General features: G+C 37.0%; 1 protein-coding gene across 2 annotated transcripts; it reads left to right on the forward strand.

The window, feature by feature from the left end:
• The first annotated feature begins 6,784 nt into the window (after positions 1-6,784).
• On the forward strand, positions 6,785-20,998 carry LOC111342045 (lysine-specific histone demethylase 1A). 2 transcript variants are annotated; one of them, XM_088729343.1, is made up of 18 exons: positions 6,785-7,150; positions 9,575-9,743; positions 10,569-10,702; positions 10,913-10,988; positions 11,409-11,504; positions 12,220-12,326; positions 12,460-12,541; positions 13,621-13,715; positions 15,451-15,495; positions 16,089-16,231; positions 16,464-16,554; positions 16,682-16,755; positions 17,223-17,283; positions 17,387-17,460; positions 17,703-17,947; positions 18,596-18,789; positions 19,223-19,465; positions 19,990-20,998. In XM_088729343.1, exons 1-18 carry the CDS (start codon positions 6,920-6,922, stop codon positions 20,320-20,322), a joined length of 2,493 nt encoding a protein of 830 aa, XP_088585469.1. In that variant the 5' UTR covers positions 6,785-6,919; the 3' UTR covers positions 20,323-20,998. The 2 variants fall into 2 exon arrangements, with proteins under 2 accessions (XP_088585469.1, XP_088585470.1); XM_088729344.1 differs by lacking the exon at positions 6,785-7,150 and adding an exon at positions 7,867-8,063.
• Positions 20,999-21,495: the final 497 nt, after the last annotated feature.

Below are 21,495 nucleotides of genomic sequence, written 5' to 3' on the forward strand. Positions count from 1 at the left end.
CTAAAGCGTTCAGAATACTTAATAAAGGGTTTGTAGTTTATATTATGTAATGTTGATAGCCTTGTAATTATTTATATGTAAATTTTCTTGTTTTAGCATTAGTTTTGCTTAAAAACAAGAAGACCAATAATAATAATAATAATAATTATTATTATTATTATTATTATTGTTATTATTATTATTATTATTGTTGTACGAACCTCGGTGGTAGTGTACTGTTTGTATCAACTTCTCTTTGATTACCAAGTAACCGATCTGCCAGCATTTCTACCTTAGCCGACTTGAAACTTGAGATGCAGGGGACGGCTATAATGGTGTAGAAGAAATTATTTGTAGGTATAGGTTGTTTGACGGAGAGGTTCAAATATGGCTTAAATCTATAAGTACGAAGATGGCTTCAAGTTGATATTTCTCTGAACTTTACTCTAAGAAACTCTTAGTTTAGGAGTTAATATTTCTGAGTTTCATTAATTTTCTTACCAGTTTGCGATTTTTGAGGCCTTATTTAAGTCGGACACAGATGACCACATGTCACTGTGCACGTATCATGTACTTACATTTTTTTTCTCTCTCACCGACAAGGGCTCGACTTTCCAGACCCGGGTAGCTTGGCTGCGTGCGAGTCAAAATTTGCCAACAAAGTACAAATGCCTACGCGTTGTCACGCATACCTGCCATGTCAATAAACGCTTGCAATTCAATGCTATTGGCTTTCCCGCAATACTGATGAGATTAATAGTAATTATAGCGGTCCGCGCCGCTTGTGAACTAAGACGCCCGTACCTTGGCTGAGCAAACAAAAACGTCTCGGGTTAATAATCCGGCCGATTTTGTCAAACTTTCTTAAGTGTAGGATTTTGTTTTCCAGTAGCGTGAAACGAACTCAGTTTAATATCTCTCATTTTTTTTCCCGATGCTTATGATGGACCCTCAGCCGTCCAAGCAGCTCATCTCGGCGTGAGAGTCAGTCACCCCCACCCCCCCCCCCCAGAACTGTTTATCCTCTAAAAATTTTGCTCCTTAAAAATGGTGGGAAGAAAGGAAGGGTTTACTTTGGGGAATTTTCGTCCCTATCAGGTGAATAAATACAAGATCACTTCGGCTTCACAAAACTGCAGTCATCATACGGTAAACCGATTGAGGTTGCCCTCGTGCGAATCTAAACCCGGTGTGTTGGTTGGATGGTCTTCTGTTTCTTTGAGAGCAGTTTTTGCTCGGCTGCTATTCATTTGGGAATTTCTGCTCTGTTACTGATATTTAAAAGATCGAAACCTTTCAGAGTTATCTTTGTATCTGACTATATAGCCGGCGTTCATACTGGAAAGAGTTCTTACTCTGTTGAAGATGTCTCGATAACGGAAACCCGCACTTTGTTGTAAACAAAAAGAAAATGATGGCAAATTGAGGAAAGAGCGGTGAAGGCAAGGACAACATCGCCTCATGTGGAACATGGCCCTACAAAAGTTTTCGAAAAGCTCATGCACTATTTAACCGGAGCAGCGAGATACTCAAGAAGCTGAATATCCCACGCGTTTTTGATGTTTTACGGTTTGTGATCGTTTCCTGAAAAAACAAAATTGAGTTGCACCAATTATCACAAAAATCTTTTAATCTCGTAATGACTTTGTTGAATAATGCTTATCCAATTCTTATTAGAAGCTTTTGAATAGAAGTTGGCGACAGAGATTGAACTGAAGCTTTACAAAATAAATATATGCACTGTAATGTAAACACACGCGATGGAATAGACCGGTTCACGCTCTTGAGTGCATGCTGGGTAATTAGGGCAAGCAAATCCAAAATGGCGGATACGAACAACACTCTTTTGCTCGATCTGAATACTTATAGTTCAATATAGAAGTCACAGCTACATTTTGAGCTCTTTATGTTATTGCCATCTCGCTCAAAAGTCGTTGACAGTTCAATATCCCAACAACACGATCATGGCCACGCACCTCGAAGATTTTTTGGAACTTTCATGTGGGGAATTGCAGTTTTATCTTAAACAGCGAGGTTTGCCCTCTGGAGGGACACACTCGGATCTTGCTGCTCGTGCTTTGGTAGCTTTTGAACATAAAACGCCTATTCGAGATTCGGCCGAAAGCCAAGCCAAGTCACTACAAAATGAACATGTAGAACTACTACGCACATGCGGTATAAAGGATCCGTTATCCATGGTCGATTGGGAGGACTGTGTAACAAAGTGGCCGCATACAAACATTGGTCAAATATTCTCGTTTATACTTGGAAAAAAAGCTTTCGACACTGACTATATTGGTCAATATAAAATCAGAAAAGCGTATTCATACTTTAAAAGTGGTTTTGTGCACACTGTATACTCAAAAACAATTCATGGACAAGACAAAGTTCTGTTGTTTGCATCTGTCACTCCATCTCAAAGAATTCGCGAAGAACCTCATAAAGTGTGGATAATTTGTAAATCTCCCGGTGAAATTCTTGGGGCATATTGTAGCTGTACAGCTGGATACAGTCAGTGCTGTAATCATGTCATAGCCCTTTTATATAAAGTTGAGTTTGCCAACCAGAAAGGTTTCACAGATCCTTCCTGCACAGATAAGGCGTGTGTGTGGAATAATACTAGCAAGAAAGACATCCAACCCATGAAATTAAAGGACATGGTGTTCCAAAGCCACAAGGTAGTCAAAGAAAACCCAAGTTATGCTATTAATAGCAAGGAAAAACAGAACTTTGATCCTCGGCCAGAATCCTTGAGGGTTGTTACCGAAGAAAGCAAGCAAAAGTTTCTAGCTTCTCTTCGAAACATAAATCCTGATGCTGTCATCCATATTTCATATGCACCACCAACTTCTGATGATGTTCCCCCATCACTACAAATTATAGCTGATGATATATCCTCTAAAAACAATGGTGTAGATGCTGATGAATTAGTGAGACAATTTCTGGAACAATTATCTTTCAATGACAGTAGCATTAAAGAATTAGAAAAGGCCACAAGGGATCAGGCTAACTCCAGTATATGGAAAGAGCAAAGAAAAGGTAGAATAACTGCATCTCATTTTCATGAAGTATACACAAAGACAAAAACAATTCTTAGAAAAAGAAAGCCAAATTGCAAAGTAACACCTCTTCTTGAGCGAATTTTAGATTGTACCGATCTGTCAATGATACCTGCCATTAAATGGGGAAGAGAACATGAGAGAGATGCTGCTGCATCATTCTTTGCACAAGAATCCAAAAAACACAAAAATGCAAAGCTTCAGACTTGTGGCTTGTTTATATCTAAAACTTACCCTTTTGTGGGAGCTACCCCAGATGGTATTTTTCACTGCGATTGCTGTGGTCATTCTTGTATTGAGTATAAATGTCCATACTCACTTGCAGACATGAAATTTGATGAGCATTGGAACAATACAACTTATCTAGAATTAGTGAGTGGGAATATCATGCTCAAGAGAACCCACAGTTATTATTACCAGATACAAGGACAAATGGCCCTAACAGGATGTCCTAAAACCTTTTTTGTTGTTTGGACTCCACTTAGTGGTGCTCATATTGAAATTATTGAGTTTGATTTAAAACTGTGGCAAGATATCATACCAAATCTAACAATTTTTTTCAAGACTTATGTTGCTAGGGTGTTGCTAGGTACTAGGCCTATTTATTATTGTGCTGTCTGTGAAAAACCCTGTCTTGAGCCAGATGAAATTGAATGTGATGATGAAAACAGTGTTCAGTGTGAATGTTGTATGCTATGGTTTCACTGGGCCTGCTCAAATTTTGAACAAGAATCAACATTCATTTGCAGATTTTGCAATGAACAAGCAATAGATAATGATTAAAATTATAGAGTGGAAGCAATATGACCTCAACAAACTACTAAATAGTACAAAATAGTGCGGATGAAACCAAAACATTATAGTATTTAGTATTACTAAAGTTTCAAAGTTATTGTTTGAACATTGTTGTAGCTATATACAAACATGTTTGTGTAATTCCATAAAGGAATTGTATTCTAGAAGATGTGTAAATAAACTTGACTACCATAGCTTATAACCTGTGAGAAAATTGAATGGGAACATTTTGGACTGGTACAAAATGCAAACATAATTGATGAAATGAAATCTATGTACTCAAAGGCTTTTTCATATTACATATTGCTGCACAAATGATGATTATGTCATCCAAATGGGAAAGAATGCTAATGGGAATTTCTTGCTTTAACATAGCAAAGTCTTTAATTCGCTTGATAGCCTGCTCGACATAAATCCGTACATTAGCAATAAGTGATGTGTTCCTAACATCAGCACCTGACATCTGGAGATTGGAATGCTTGGAGGGTGGAATTGTTAGAGAACATTGGTAGTATGCTAACAGGTCATGAATCTTGAATCCCCTGTCTGCCATAACTTGGTCATGTGGCTGAAGATAGTTTAAGAAACCACTGTTTTCTACAATAAAAACATCAGATGACCTCCCACTGAAGGTCTCAGAGACAAATGATATGTGGCCATTTGGTGTTATCCCTATCAAAAACTTTAACGTGTAGTGTTGTTTGTAATTTGACCAACACATTGCCGCATTCTCTAAGCTTGATGGGGTTTCAGAGAATAGTTCTGTGCAGTCAATGATGACTCTACACTTTCTGTAATATCGTCGAAACATATCAGGCATATTTCTTTGAATTAAATACCTATCTGGCCAGGAAATCATCCACTTTAATTCTTTAGACATCAGCTTAACCCAAGTGGTAAAGACAGAGCTGACAGTCGCCTCGGAAACTTTGAACCTTAAAGCCAGATCAAATACAAAGAGTCCTAGCTTGATTCGCATCATGGTTAGCAAAAACTCTTGCTCCAAGGTTAGAGCTCTCTGTACATTATTTGACCTGGGCTTGGTGGTGTCCTTCAAAGCACTTTCTTTGTCTCCTTTCCAGTAGTGCATACACATGGCTTTTTCAAAGAGTGTATTAAACATCAATTGAAATGTTTCTACGTTAGGGAATCCAGTGAAACGCTGGACATCTTGCTCTGTTGTTAAATCAGCAAACTTCATACTTCCGTATGTTAGCGGATTTATTATCAAGCATTGAGTTCCTTCTTCTTTGAAGCTTGAGTTATTGGATGCCTCAGCAGTAGAGACAACTTCGTGTCTTGCCACAAGCTTTCTTTTCTTGGGTGAAGGTTTGTTAGAGTCACTTGGCACCATATACAAAGTTGGAGTTGGTGAGGAGTACGTTGGCTTTCCATATTGAAAGTGATTCGAACAAACAGTCTTGTAGTTGCCGGGTTCGAATCCAACAAGTCCTTTGGATATGCTGGCAATCCATTGGGCTCTTTTCTTTGGATCCTTCGGAATAAAATGCCAGCGAAGATTTTCGACATGTGACCGTTTCACTATCTTTTTTGGATATCTTGAGTCGTTGTTACAACCTCCAACACAACATCGGTAGTTAACCATTATATATCTTATTTTTTGACGCATTAAAATCGAAAATACAGAGCTCAAAATGTAGCTGTGACTTTTATCTTGAACTGTCAATACTAAAAATTGCGACCAGTTCTGAAACAAAGCCGATATTCATTAAGTATTCAGATCAAGCAAAAGAGTGTAGCCGAGCGTGTCCGCCATTTTGGATTTGCTTGCCCTAATTACCCAGCATGCACTCAAGAGCGTGAACCGGTCTATGACTTTCATGGTCTGTTTGTTACCGCCAACAAGATTTCCTCTCCTCCCTACATCTCTGTTGGTCGTCTGAAATTTGAAAATATCAGAACTTTCCATAACAAATGGTCAATCTTCTTCCACGTTAGACCCAATGTTTGGCCATGGGAAATCGAAAGATAAACCGCTGGAGGCAATTGATTGATTGACAGCGGAAGGAGGTTTGCTAAAATTCGGCTAATAATTCGTTTTTCAAGTTGATTAAACTAATTTTAAGTTGCCTTTTCCTTCTGTTCAAGAGGAAAGCCGATCGAAGAGGGTAAATAGAGGTCAATGTTCGTGATAAATTCATATCAACACTGGGAATGAACAGGTATTTCCCTCTGACAACTGACCCCTAGCAGGGAAGTGAAATTTGCGCCAATCAAATGTCGATATTATGGCGTCCAGTATATGCACATAAATATTGCATGCGGTTTGTTTCCCGTTAATATTTAAGATTTCCTTTATATTTAAACAAGAAGAATCCTTTGTAATCGATAATTTCGAAGGCAATCATATCGAGAAGAGAACAGGAAATGGACAGAACTCATGCTTATAAATGTCAATAGCGTCGGCGAAAACATCTGGCGTACAGCACTGTTTATCGACATTGAAAGTCTAATCTCTTCCAGTTTGTGCACATTGGTGCGTGTTTCGATTGGTCCATTTATTTTTAACCAAGTATACAAATATACATCGGTAGATATCCTTGAAGAAAAGGAAATAAAACTCCCGACTTGTAATAGATGGTTGTCAAGGGTTTTAGTGACAGTTGCCAAGCTCGTGCCAATGACGTACTAAGTTTCTCAAAGAAATTTTATACAGCAAAAAACACAATCGATCCGGTCGAAAACAATCGATTAATGATCGTATTACCACATCCACGTTTTAAGATCGAAATGTGGAATACAATTAAGCCACTGAAATGGAAATCGCTGATAAGATATAAGGAAAGAAATCTAACAGTCAGTGTATTGATTCTGTCAATAACCCGTTGCCATGGAAATTGTTGCATTTGGTAAGGCGCATGCGTTGTAGTCGTGCAGTGATTGGTGGCTTTTAATCACGTGCCTTAATTCACGTTGTTATTCCACCTGGCCCTTTGTCATTTCTCTCAGCCAGATTATCACGCTGAATTTTCACCCAATTTCCACAATTTATTTCCAAACTTAGAAGTTGAACTAGGCTCGTCCAAAAGTGGCCAGATAGGTCAAGTAGCATCTAGAATTTGATAATGTCGGGTTCATATCCGCCACCAATTCTTCCTAAGCCTCCAGTCGGCCTTCCTTTCATAGCACCTAAACCAAATATGCCAGGTCAGGGTGTGAATGGAAGTCAGTCAGGCTCTAACAGTCTCGAAGAAAAACGGCAGAATGGAGGTAGCCCGAACCGAAGAACCGATGCCGAAATGTTTGATTTAGAAAGTGAAATTGCTAGAAGGACAAGTCAGCGAAAGCGGCCTAAAGTATGTTCACAGTTTGTCTTCATTATCTAAATTTGTCATTCATGATATATTATGCAACATTCTTCAATTTATTGTCAACAATACGGTTTTGTGTTTCAGCTTTAGCCTTTTCTTACGGTTTCAGATGGAGTCTTTCCAAGGAACGAAAGACACATTTGAAGTCTTAAGAATCGAATATCTCTGGTACAATCTATCGTGACCTCCGATCCGGGGACACTAAATTTATGCAATACTAAACGAACTGTCATTGAAGCAATGAAAGCTGACTGGTTCGTGGTTCGTAGTCACATGGGCTTTGTCTCAAGGATTTATTTGATAGTTCCTCGTAACTGTTAACTTCCATTTCTGAATTCTGAATAGGGAAAAAAGTTGGAGAAACTGTTAAATTCCTTCGTTCCGGCTCGGATGAGAGTAAATGAGAGATTTATGACAAGATTTTGAAACCAGAAATGGGAAGCTCTACGTCACATTGTCAACAATGAAACTTTGTAATCACTAACACGCAACGGGTTAGAGTCGTTTGAAGATTTCCTCGGCAAATGTACAATTCCTTCGTTCCGTACACCAAGTGTTCAGTCTATCACCTTTTTAAATTGATTACAGAGCCATCGCTGTGTTTTTTTTTCCGGAACACCGAATAAATCACTCAATTTTTTTAGGCTTTGCGCGTTTGGATTGTTTACATATTTGATAGTGGGGTGGTCACTCGGGAACCCTTGTCCGCGGGAAGATTGGGGAATGTCTGATGAATTTTCACTTGTTCTTCGCTGAAGCCCAAACATCGTTTTTACAAGGAAATTCCTGTCTGAATTTGTGAAAAATCGTTTGGCTTTTATTACGCGAAACTGATAGAGACTTGAACAATTTCTGTCTGAAATCGCCGCGCGTAATTTGTCGTTTTCTGACGATGGAGGTAAGCGAATTGTCTAATGGTTACACAACTTAAGTCCTTCCGTACGCTCGCTGAACTGGATTTAGAGGAAAAGACGTGTTTATGTCTAAAATTGACTGTATTCCCCGATTGTGGATAATTTTGTTTGGTGCATGATTGTCGAGGGACAAGAAATAATCAAGAGAACGGAAACAGTTTGTATTTTTTACTTCAGACAGCGAAGCAATCGGTGAATGTATTTATGAGCTAACACGCGTTCTCCATGTGTTCAGCTGTTAATTTTGATGAATTTTCGCGCTGTTTATTTCTCTTTAGCGCTCAGATTTGAGTACTAGTTTTCATATTGGCATGCAGGCAACGCAGTCGTATTGTAAAGATGCCCTGTTGAGGGGAGCATCCGTAAAGCGTAAAGAAAAATCGGCAAACTACAAAATATATTTCCTGATCATTAATTCAGCGCCTGACAGCTTTTGCCATGCCTTTGTTTTGCAAACCATCTTGCATATATGAAACAGCTACACATAATTTAGGCGTAAATATCAAGTCCCTAAAGGTTTTCTTTTCTAAGCTTTTTTCCTACATTAATGTACATGTAGTTAAATTTATTTGCCAGTTTCCCTGTCTGAATTTAAAATAACTGTTTTATTTACATTGTCTGTAAGGTGAAATATCACAGTTGATGATTGGAGTTGTGATTTTTGGAAAGAGTTCCATATAACCCCATACACTAATTATGCATTCATTTCATTAAAGACTAACTATAAAGGTATCTTAACAACACTCTATGCATATGTTGGGGTTATATGGAACTCTTGCCATGATTTTTTTATATGCAATTTAACCATCAATAAGGCTGGGCAAGATGCCATATTTTGTAATTTCATGTTCTACAGTATTGTCTGGGAGGACACCTTCAGCTCTCTGCTCTTGACTTGTCAACCAAAGCCAAGATATGTTTTTGTACTTGTTGGTGAGGGTATAGGGTTTTGTGAACTCTAGTTGGCATTAATCATGCTTACCTAAACTTTGTACTCAAGCTATACCTGGTTGGTCTGAAATTATATGCATGATTTCAGAATCAAGTAAGCATGTATGGCAAGTTTGAATGGAAATCGCAAGCATGATTTCAGTCCCAAATTGCACTTCACTCAGTTCAACTACTTGTTACATCCATTTGAAATCTCAAAATTCACTTTCTCTTATATAGGATTTTTCAGCCTGTACAAATATTTTTTTGATCCAGTACTGAGCTGTTTTGTAAAAAGTTGCAAAAATTGTCTCTTATTATCTTGCAATTTGATTTGTTGCTTCAAATTAGCCAATCACTTTTCAAGGATCACTCTGAATCATTATGATAAACATATGCCATGTGGGAGAAGATCTCATTGTCATTTTGGTTTTTGGGTTGACATGTTGAGATTAGATGTTTGAACTCTGCTGGAAATACAGTCCTTCTTTTGTGCTACTGTTGTTAGGTGATTGCTTTATGCAAAATATTGTTTTAATTGAGCAATGGAGTTTTTTTACTTTAGGTTGAATACACAGAAGTAGATGTAAAGTTAGCAAACTTGACAGATGAGGAAATGTCAGATGACGAAATCATCAGAACCACTACAAGGGCATCACCAGTTCCTCCACCTATGGAGGCCGAAGAGCCACGAGAAGTAGAAGAGGAAGACGAAGAAGAAGATGTACCTGAAGGCTAGTTTTCTTTGATTTATGGCAGTTGAAATTATTGCATTAGTCATCCAAACTTAAGAAATAGTCGATTCGATATCATTATTTTTATGTACACTGCACTGAAGAAGAAGAAGAAGAAAAATTCAATTTGTGCATTTTATGGTGCAGTTACAATGCATGTTGATGCAGTTTTGGAGATATTTTTCCATGTCTCACATTTCTGTGTCATTTTTATGACCATCTTGGATTAGACATGATCTATATGGTTCAAGGATTTTTCATTGCTAGTCACCATGACAAAGTGTGCAATCAGTTTTTTGTCAAGGGAGTTGAAACATTACATTTTGGTCAAGATTTTCTAAATTAGCAACCTACAGTGTTTGTAATTCTCTCTTTCTGCTTGTGTCTTTACATCTTCCTTGTTTTCTTTTATTCATCTATGTATTCAAATCCTTAGAAGATTCGTAGTATTCCATGATATATTTCCCAGCAAGAACCCCCAGCTACTGAGCATGTGTTTGTAGTTATGATGGCTCTGTTGACTTTACTTTCAGGCATTTGTAATTATTCCAAGCCTTTTCAACTGAAGAGCTCCCAGTGAGGCTACATAGTAGCACAACTAACATCAATTTGAAATTATTCTAACTGAAATTCATTTTAAATTTCAACATAATTGATGTCACACTAGGTTTAGGTCCAAATAGTTTTAAATCAGTAAAAGTTTTAATTCCTTTGGTTCCAGAAAGATAATTGTAATTCTTAGATGTAGATCAAACAATGAACATAGCCTGTTTGGAATAAGTTTAACTGAAAGTCTCATTCAACTAACTAGATTTACACTAACAGGACTCGAGGGTGCAGCATTCCAGAGTAGATTGCCATTTGACAAGATGACATCACAAGAGGCATCGTGTTTCCCAGATGTCTCTCAGGGCCCTCCCCCAGTCCAGAAACAATTTCTATACATCAGGAATAGAATGGTATGTTGAATGAATATAATTACATGTCATACTTTAAATGTGGATTTTGCTTCTTTTGAAAGTTACTTGTAAATTACTAATAAAGTAAATTTTGAAACTTGACACCTACAGATGATACCCTTCTCTCACTGTCAGACGCATGCAAGAGTGCACAGTATTTCTTTTTGAAGTTTTTATGGAGTTGTTGTTGTTTTTTCTTTCTTACATAAGCTACAACTATGGGTTGAAAATCCACGACAGCAGATGACTTTGGAACATGCAATGTCACAGTTGGAACCTCAGAATAGTAAGGTTTTTTTTGTACATTCTCTTGCTGTCTTTTATTTTATTCTTTTTCTTAACATTCATATAATAGTTTTTCAATATGTCTGAAGTTTTAAGCAAATAAGAAATAGTGACTGGCCAAGTTATCAGGGATGGCATTGTTTTTTCAGATTACACACAAAACCACAAACTATCCAGTGTCTTAGGCATTCCACAAAGTTCACACAAACCTGAGAGGAACTTCTAAATGTGGAATCGATTTGCAGATTTAAACCTGTTACTGGTAACCTGAAAATGGCTCATGTACAAATTTCCTCAATGATATTTCAGTGGTTTTACAATTTTTCATCAGCATTGTATAAAATGAGGTGAAAATTAGTGCCAAAATAGGTTTACCTCTGGCTAGGAAAAGCACAATTGTTAATTTTTGTTTTCTCTTTAGGTGATCCAAAACTTGCAGCAAGAGTCCATGCCTTCCTTTCACGATATGGCTTGATAAACTTTGGAATATACAAGGTTCTTAAAATGCCTGCAGCATGTAAGTAGAACTTATAGTTAAATGTAAAATTACAGTATATATTGATCTTATGTGCTGTACAGTCTATGTAGTCTTTGAATTACACATCAACTTGTAAGGTTGGTGATTTTAACTTAACATTCATCTTAGACTGCATCTTTTTCCATAATTTAAAATGATTATTTTTGAGAAATGTGTGGACCATACCATTTATGTGACACATATACATTTATTGTAGACTGGATCAGAAGACCAATACTTTCTGCATAGAAATGTTTCTGTGGAGTTTTCATTGTGCTTGCTTCTATAAGCCAACAACTTAATGCATAATAACCATGGACAGACAATTACATACTAAGTGAGGTGCTGGGTGCATTCATGTACTTCTCGACAGTTGAAAGTCACTTTTTTTTTTTTTTTATGAATGTGTGGGTAAGGATCCAAGTTAGGGTGCCAGCTATAACCTTGTTCTAAGGTCTATTATTCCTCTCTTCTTACGTCAACATCAATAATTCTTTTAAGAACCCAGAATAGAACTAATAATTTTATCCAGGATTTGAGTTTTGACTTGGAACCCAGTCATGTAGCAATGTGGTTTTCAAGAATTACACACTTCGTTTAAGGGAGGAAAAATTTGGCAGTTACCTTTTATTATGACTGTCGCATTTTAAAAACGCTTCTGAAATGAGTTGGAGATAATTAGAAGGTGTTAGTGAATGTTTTGTTCCCTTTATAGTAAAAAAGGCACCCAAAGTGATAGTTGTTGGTTCAGGAATCTCTGGTTTGGCAGCTGCCCGACAGTTACAGTCTTTTGGAATTGATGTCACAATTGTAGAAGCAAGGGTAAGGCACTATTAATAGTTCTCGACATTCAGTTGGTTGAAATTTCAATCAAAGTTCTTTGTCATCAAGGGTAATTTGTTGATAGTTTATTTTTGTTGTGGCACTATTATCTTTTCTTTGATATTGCCTGCAGGAACGTGTTGGAGGAAGGGTTGCAACATTCCGTAAAGGCCAGTACATTGCAGATCTTGGGGCCATGGTACTCACTGGGTTAGGTTGGTATTATTCACCTGTTTACATTGAACATGACTGTTGTAACTTCTCTTTGTAGAATCTGCACTTGCATACAACATCTTGTAGCAGTGAACTAGATAATTTGAATATATCAACAAAGTTGAAATGGTAAATTGGCCACTGTTACGATTATAAAAGCTGACGTTTCGAGCGTTAGCCCTTCGTTAGAGCGACGATATTCAAGTTATTTTGTTACCCCCACCGACACAGCCCCAAACAGTTTCTGTAGAAACTATCAGCCTTTATTCATTACTATTACTTGAGACTGCATGGCTGTCAAATCACAAAATTAATTGTTGACAGTCTTTGGGTTTATGTACTTATTGACTGTAAGGGAGGGCTGGACAGGCTCAAGGTCAAGAAATATGAACCAAGCATCACAAGTCAGATATTTTCCTGTTCAACTTGACCTTAAACACAGTCGATAAGCAGTTTATTATAATTAAGACAGTCACTCTTTCTTTTTCTTTCCCTTTCCTTTAAGCTCGTGGCTTCCAGGGCTGTAGGTTTTTATGTGATGCTGCTCATACCATTGCCCACAGTCCTCATACAGAGATTTTTGTCTTAAGTTTTTCAGTAAAAGCCTGTGTGGGGTCACACAGGTCATACAAAATAGTTATTTATATGATTAACAATTATTCCATGAGCGGGCGTTGGATATGAGATGATAGATAGCCAACGAGGCGCGTAGTGCCGAGTTGGCTATAATCATCTCATATCCAACAAGTGCGAGTGGAATAATTGTTTTATTAAAACGTTATTAAATTAAATTATTAAATTATTAAATTTTTAGCTCCCTTTTAATCTTAAGCTGAAATGTACGCTTGCCATATTTGTAGATTATTGTATATTGGCTGATATACCATAATGGCTAAGCCAATAAAAAGTCTTGAATTGCATTATCCAATGATCTAGTTTTTAATAATATATATTATTAAATAAATTATTCTCTCTTGGGTAACCAATCAGAAGAGTGGGTTTTTTGCCTGCCCATTGATAAGTACTTATAACTAAAACAAATAAAGGAAAACTTACTGTAGGAGTCATTCTTTCATTGCAGGGGGAAATCCCTTGACAGTTTTGGCAAATCAAATCAATATGGAGCTTCATAAGATTAGGCAGAAGTGTCCATTGTATGAAACCCATGGAAAGTCGGTATGAACTGTGTCTTGTTTGAAAACTTAAGAATATAAAATTAATGAATTCTCAGTACAAGCTAATATTTCACTAATGGTCAAAAAATAAGGGAATATTTTGATGCTGTTGTCTTCATTGTTAGCACCTTTTAGTGTCAAATGCCTTTTAGGATTTCATAACCAAAAAAGCAATTTGAGGAAATAGGACCTTGATCATCTACCACCAATGTTCAATGAAGGGGCTAGTTTCAAAGTCCCCAGTTGTGTTGGATGGATAGCAATCATGTCAGGCTGAAAAGAGAATTTGCAAAAGTTACTGTTTGAATGTAATTTGTCATTAACAATAGTTTTTCTGCAGCCTGAAAATCCTTATAATTTATAATTTTGGTTTGAAGTTTTGTCATTAATAATAATTATAGTTTTTCCTCAGCCTGACAATCCCCATTATAATTTTGATTTGAAGGTTTGTCATTAATGATAGTTTTTGTTCAGCCTGAAAAGCCTTGTTATTTTGATTTGAAGTTTTGGTAAAATGAAATAATTTATGATTTCCGGTTAGCTAACCTCCCAGTTAGTTTAAACCGCCTCCCGGTTAGCTCAATGGATAGAGCGCTGGACTGTTGTGCGGAAGGTCAAGGGTTCGAGCCCCGGCTGGACCAACACTCAGGGTCTTAAAATAATTGAGAAGAATATGCTACCTTTATATAACATCAAGAAATGATTAGATATTCTAGTCTTCTCGGATAGGGACGAATAAATGGAGGTCCCGTCTCCTGCAGGGTTAGGGGCAGGAGACGTTAATTTCCCACGCATGAGATTACTGTGTGATGGATGTCCTCCGCTGGGGTGGGATGGGTGGGTAACAGGACCCCAGTTGATACCAGTGTTTACTACACTGAAGGGGCTATCCTTTATAAATATAGATGTCTACTCTACTCTACTGATTGTAAATAATGTACAAAATTCACTTGCCTGTATAAACTTTATTTTTTGCCTTATAAAAAGTTGATTTTTTATTGTTTTGCAATTGGTGAATTATTGAAATGTTGGCTTTATAATAACTGTTTGTGAGGGTTGAGAACAAATTTACTTTGCTATATCTGTGAGACTTAAATTTCTCCACAAATATTTAAATCGAAACATTCATAACAATATTATAGTTTGGTGTGGTTAGTTTTTTTAAAACTTAAACCGAAACTTACAGTGTGAGTGATCATTTAACCTGACATGTTTAAAAAAAAAGCTTTAGTTTGTACTTGTTTTTGAGTTTATGGTTAGAGTTTTTAGACATCCTTTTATTGTGTTCATTGTCTGATAAGATTAACATGGCAAAAAGGGAGACTGAATCAGTCTGCAATGTAACATTAAATGATGTTAAATGAACCGGAAAGCTGGTTTTTTATTCCAAATTTTTACCGTGTTTGAATTTTACACCCTGACTTTTTATTTGAGAAAAGTAAAATCACTCCTTTGAGCAGTCACAAAAATGTTAAAATCAAAACAATGGAAAGTAGCTAACATTTCTGGCAAGTGCCATTGGTACATGTACAATGGATTATATTTAAGAATTTATTTTAATCAGCAGGAATGATGTCATGGAGTGTCTAGACACTAAAAATTGTGTAAAGATTAAGAAAAAGGTAGAAATAAATTTAATATAACGATCAAGAAATGTTAAATTTAATTTAACTTGGGACTACAACATGCACATTGTTTCAAACAAACCAAGGTTAATATCTGATTTTCTCCTGAAGGGCCCACTGGAAAAGAAGGCCAACAGCCGGCTTGCTGCTGTGAGGGTAAGCATTCCTCTTTTTCACCAGCGTCAAATCAACATGCCATTCATTGTACATGTACCTCCACACACGTGTCAGTTAAGTTCATTCTTACCCAGTCACCAACACCTATTGCTAAACCTTTTTTTTTTTTTTTTCTGCTAAGCTACTTTTGTTTTTCTACTCTCTTCTCTCTGCATTATAACCTTAAAACCACTCTCATAAATGTAAATTAGCATGTCTCAAAACTTTTTCTCTCTGTGCTGATAAGCCTACTTGGTAAAAATGAGCTCAGAAAAATAAAATGCAGGCTAATTACTGCCAACAGGAATACATCCATTCATTGAATTCCATTCATAACGTTCATGTTTATCATTTTCATATGTACTTGAAAGTGTTGTTATTAATTAACATATGTTCTCTTGCTTGACATAATTTAGGGCAATTTTCAGCTGAGTGTTGAAAGTAATTTGGGAGTGCTTTGGTTTTGCTTTTCTTTGTTCTGTGATTGGTCAAGAAAACCTTGTCACCTTCTCAACCAGTTATATCAAAACAAGAACCAATCATTACTCGGTCACTTACATTTTCCCCTATAAATCACATTTTTCTTTCTGCAGGTACCCAAAGAGAAAGATGAGATGGTGGAAAGGGAGTTCAACAGGTTGCTGGAGGCCACCTCCTATCTGTCACATCAAATTGACTTCAACTACATGAACAGCAAACCTGTGTCTTTAGGTCATGCCCTGGAACTTGTGATCAAGTTAGTTACCTATGAACTTGTACAGTTAAAAACTGTATATTCTAATCACTAGCTGGCAGAAATGAGTTAGAATAATTGTTTCTTTCCTGTGATGTGATTGATTCATTTGGTTTCCAGCAAGTGACCCCATCATCAGAAACATATTAAGAGAAATCCTCCAAATGATAGCAAACTAATGTATTAATCTAAATGTGGTTTATCAAGTTCAAATGTATTTACTTCTTGTTTACAGAATGCAAGAGAGACATGTAAAGGAGCAGCAGATCGAACACGCCAAAAAGATTCTCAATATTCAAGAGCAACTTAAGGCTAACTTGGCCCAGGTAAGTTAGTTTTACTTGAGAATTACCATCTTATGTACTGTAGGTTTTCTGTGGTTGAGTCTTTCTGTATTTAGTGTACCTCTCTATCCTGTGATTAATGAAGTGCCATTTTGCTCTACTTGATCAGATGGTGCAGACGAAGGAGAAAGTCAAGCAAACCCATAAGGAGTACCAAGAAGCCCTGAAAGTCAAGGAACCAAGGTATACATTTAAACTCTTGTACTAATTTACGTGACTAACAAGTAACTTCCTCTTTGAATGGTAATACTCAATTCAGCCAACAGGTTGTTAGAATAGATAAAAATGTTACCAGTTGGAGGCTTGATCTAACACAAACTAACTTATAAAGAAATTTGTAGCAACAAGAAGGGGGAATTACAATTCAGATCTTAGAGATTAAGGTTAATTTTGAAGTCCACAACAGACACTTTCTAGAGGGACTATCTTCTTACAAGTTCTGGCATGGCATGGCTCCTGCCCCATAAAAGATAGAAACACTTTTTCAGATCACAAGGATGTTAATGTATGGGCTACTCATTAACATACTTAGGTGTCTTATTTTCCAGTAGTTCTTGTATGTGCAATTTATGATTGCCAGGGATTTTAGCTTTTTCTAAATGTTCTTTAAGTGTTGAGGTTACAATTCTGATTGTTTAATTTCTTAACAGGGATGTTACATCAGAGTTTTTGGTGAAAAGCAAGTTAAGAGACCTGAATGCCCTGTGCAGGGTAAGTAGTTTCTAGTGGGTTCTAAGGATCAAAAGATCCATGGCAATTTTGCTTGAAAAGAAAAAGTCATGAATTTCTATTTTCTTGTTAAATTCAACTATAGGAATATGATGAAATGGCAGAGGAACAGCTTCGTATTGATGAGAGACTTGAAGAACTTGAGGATAACCCACCAAGGTATTATCTGTAATTTAAAGTAAAAGCTTTAATTTGTCAAATGAGTTTGGATCAAAGCTGGCACAAAGGCTTACATAAACGCACAAGTGGCATTTTTTTTTTCTTTGTTTGTTTGATATGTCTTCTGTGATTGATTGGAATCTGGGATGAAATGCAGTAGTCTAGTGAGCAAGGCTAGTTTGATTCAGCTCCCCATTTATATTATGTAGAAGTGTTGATCTTTTTTGATGGTCATTTTACAGTGATGTTTACCTATCATCGAGAGATCGACAGATCCTAGACTGGCATTTTGCTAATCTAGAGTTTGCAAATGCAACTCCCTTGACATCACTGTCTTTGAAACACTGGGACCAGGATGATGATTTTGAGTTCAGTGGCAGTCACATGACTGTACGTAATGGCTATTCCTGTCTCCCTGCTGCTTTGGCTGAAGGACTTGATATCAGACTCAACACTGCAGTGAGACATGTCCGCTATACCAGAACTGGTATGTGCTATTGCTTGCTCAACCATTAACTTTTTTGGCTGAGATGACTGTATGTAAATAGATTTCAGTTTCAACAAAACAATTCCAAAGGAGCTTATAGGCAAATTTTGTTTTACTGTCAAAAAAGAAAACTATACTCTTAGAATTTAAACCAAAAAAAAAAGGTTTGAAAAACTCTTAAGTCAAGCTCAAGTGATTTATGTTTCTTTTTGTTAATGTTTTTGTGGATAATATTCCCTCCAATATGGGAAACCGCTGTTGATTAATTAGAACTTCCTGTTTCCTGCTGCTTTTAGTGTTTCCTGTTTGCTGTTGATCTCTCCACTTCCTTTTTCTTGTGTCCCTTTGCGTTTCATTTTTCGTTCAATCTGTTCTTTTTATGTAGCGTTTCTGGTTGATGTCTCAATTTCCTGTTTCTTGTTTTTAGTTTCCATTGTTTATTTTTTGTTATTGTTTCCAGTCCATGCTTCCTATTCCCTGATTTAATTCATTTTCAAGTTCCCTGTTCCTGTCCATTTTATCTTTCCATTTCCTGTTTTCTGTCGCAGCTCCCTTGAACCAAAGACACCAAAAGAGGTTACACTCTTTGAGTCTGTAACATGCCTTTTGGTTATTATGTACCACCTATTTTTGTCAACTGTGTTTTAGGTGTAGAAATAGTCACTCAGAGCACAAGCAAGTCATCAATCACCACAACACAGACATTTAAGGGAGATGCTGTGTTGATAACACTTCCTCTTGGAGTGCTCAAAAGCCATCCATCAGGTGTGCAGTTTCACCCTCCCCTCCCAGAGTGGAAGACTGCTGCTATACACAGAATGGGCTTTGGAAATTTAAACAAGGTGAGTGATAGACCCAAGTTCATTGCAATTCCAGCAATGCAGTTTTTGGGTTTATATTCATGTAGTTATACATGAGTTGCTTCTCTTGGTTTCTCACAGATTCTAGTTTACTTTGGAATTCTTCAACTATTACTTGGAGGCAAAACTATCAGCAAGCTCCAAGATATTTTCACTCTTATCACATAGCAGTCATTTGAGGAAACCTAGAGATCCAAAAATTTCCACTTGTACAACTCTCCATTTGAATATTGTTTGACTAATTTCATGAGTTTGGGAAACAGGAGATGTTTGAGCCTCGAACCCTTGAATTTGTAGATCAGATGCCTTACCAAGATAGAATTAGAGAACTTATTGGTGTGTTTCATGTCTTCCGTTTATTCATGTTGCTTTCTTTGCGAGGGTCAATCCAACTGCTGCGATTATTTTTTTCAAGGTGGTTCTTTGCTTCGATCGAGTGTTCTGGGATCCAAACACCAACCTGTTTGGTCATGTTGGAAGTACGACAGCAAACCGTGGTGAGCTTTTCTTGTTTTGGAATCTCTACAAGTCACCAGTGCTTATTGCTTTAGTGGCTGGCGAAGCTGCCAACAAGCTGGAGAATGTGTCTGATGAAATTATCGTTGGAAGTGCTATTGCAGTCTTAAAAGGAATATTCGGGAGCAGTGCAGTTCCTCAGGTTTGGTACCCAATGTATCTATACATGACTTTATTGGAAGAGATGAGAAATTGTTTATTGACTTGTTCCCTCCAAGCTCCCCTACTCCTTGATAGATTTGAAATACAAAAGCTGGAGGTACAAACTAACTCTCTCATTGCCAAGATCAAAACTGTTATTTCTCTCAACAGGAGACCATACATTTTGTTATTGGCTTCTCCTGAGAATTTAGTACTGTAACCCTGCAAGAATTCTTAGTTGATGATGTGTTCTATTCTTGCTACCTGTCTACTTAGGGTCATACATTGTCATTTAAAAAAACAAAACAAAACAAAAACACTATTATAATAGCCTGGACTCTTCATTGCAAATGTCTGAAACCAGTTTATGCAAAAGTGGCAAAATGGCAGCTTACTTAGAAAGTACAGAATCTTGTTCTACTTTCTAAATTTATGTGTTAAGGATAATTTCAGCTATAAAAGTGATGCAGTAGAGTTCTTGCCAATGTGTATGACACACTTCCTGATTGAATCGTGTTCTTTCAGCCCAAAGAGACAGTTGTAACGAGGTGGAAGTCAGACGAGTGGTCTCGAGGTTCGTACTCCTTTGTGGCTGCTGGCTCTTCTGGAAATGACTATGATCTCATGGCTTCTCCAGTGGCACCTCCAGTGGTATCAGGAATGCCCCCAGGCAATCCTGCTCCACCCAATCCTCCCAGAGTGTTCTTTGCAGGGGAGCATACAATCAGGAATTATCCTGCCACAGTACATGGAGCTCTTTTGAGTGGCTTGAGAGAAGCTGGCAGAATTGCTGACCAGTTTTTGGGACTTCCCTATGAAGTGAACAGAATTGGGCAGCCACCCATGACACAGGCCTAAAAGCCCTCAAAGAAGTCAATCTGTCCTGGAAAGGTGATAGGGTGGTCAAGTTTAACTTCCAGCTTCTATAGTGTGAATTTTGTCATCAAAAAGTACAAACCTTGTTTACTTTGTTATGGTTTGAAGGCCAGTATGCTGTTACTGCCTGTCTTGTTTGGCTGTCGATCAGAGACTTGATGTACATATAGTTTTGTTATACATATAGTTTTGTCATACAGTATTGAACATCTTCAAAAATTAACTATATCATAACAACCAGTAAGTTTTGAGGAAGTTTGATGTTATTATCCGGGACATTAATTTTTTATATCTAGCTAAGTCCACCATCCTCTCATTGACTACATCTCCTGACACTTTTTTTTCAATCATCTTATTGATCAATGTACACTGTGATGGAAAAATTTTAAATAGTATTTTGAAACTATGAAAGAAAAAAGGTTTTATTTGGTAGGACTAACCCACACTTTCAACAACTTTTTTTTGTTGTTTGTTGTTTTAATGTAAACAAAAAACTTCCTTAATTGGAAACTTTCTGATAGTTTGTTATTAACAATTTCAACCTTTGTTAGATGATTATGAAAATGTACATGTAAAAAACATTCTCTTTCCTTTTCACATTACATCATTCTTGGAAATATAGATTAATATTTATTGCAAATAAAAATATTGAAATTGATAGACTTGTGGCATTCCCTCTAGTATTCAGCATATGGTTGCAGCTGCTATTTATGCCAGTTACAGCTAATCACACTTTTCATCTAACATCACTCAACAAATGCTTATATCTAATACTAACCAAGGGGGAAGGGGGTAGGAGCCCTTGGGGGGGGTGGATGGGGAGATCTCCCTCCTAGACCAGATAGGCATGGGCTGCTGAATAGCATTTGGTTTTGGGGTCCAGGATCTTAAACAGGTTGTTTCACTATTTAGCCATATGAACATGGTGTCTTTCTGGATCAAAAGCTTCACATATATGTAGTGTGTGTGGTTAAGTGAGGATAGAGTTGCCTTTCACCAACTTTGTACAGGTCTTTTTTATTATGTTGAGCTTCAACCTTTTCATTCCCAAGATCCTAACATCTCTTTTCTTCACTATCTTTTAGACACTTCCAGTAATTTTAGCCAGAAGAATTTGGTGTCATATCAGACAATTTTCTTTCCTCCCATCATGTT

This window comes from Stylophora pistillata, chromosome 8 (genome assembly GCF_964205215.1).
Source record: "Stylophora pistillata chromosome 8, jaStyPist1.2, whole genome shotgun sequence".
In the NCBI taxonomy this organism is placed as follows: domain Eukaryota; kingdom Metazoa; phylum Cnidaria; class Anthozoa; order Scleractinia; family Pocilloporidae; genus Stylophora; species Stylophora pistillata.

What these genes read in the sequence shown, in the direction of transcription:
- LOC111342045 (XM_088729343.1), top strand. Translation starts at nt 6,920, where the DNA reads ATGTCGGGTTCATATCCGCCACCAATTCTTCCTAAGCCTCCAGTCGGC. An exon ending in AGAAGAAGATGTACCTGAAG is followed by an intron (nt 9,744 to 10,568) that starts GCTAGTTTTCTT and finishes TTACACTAACAG; the next exon opens with GACTCGAGGGTGCAGCATTC. An exon ending in CATGGTACTCACTGGGTTAG is followed by an intron (nt 12,542 to 13,620) that starts GTTGGTATTATT and finishes CTTTCATTGCAG; the next exon opens with GGGGAAATCCCTTGACAGTT.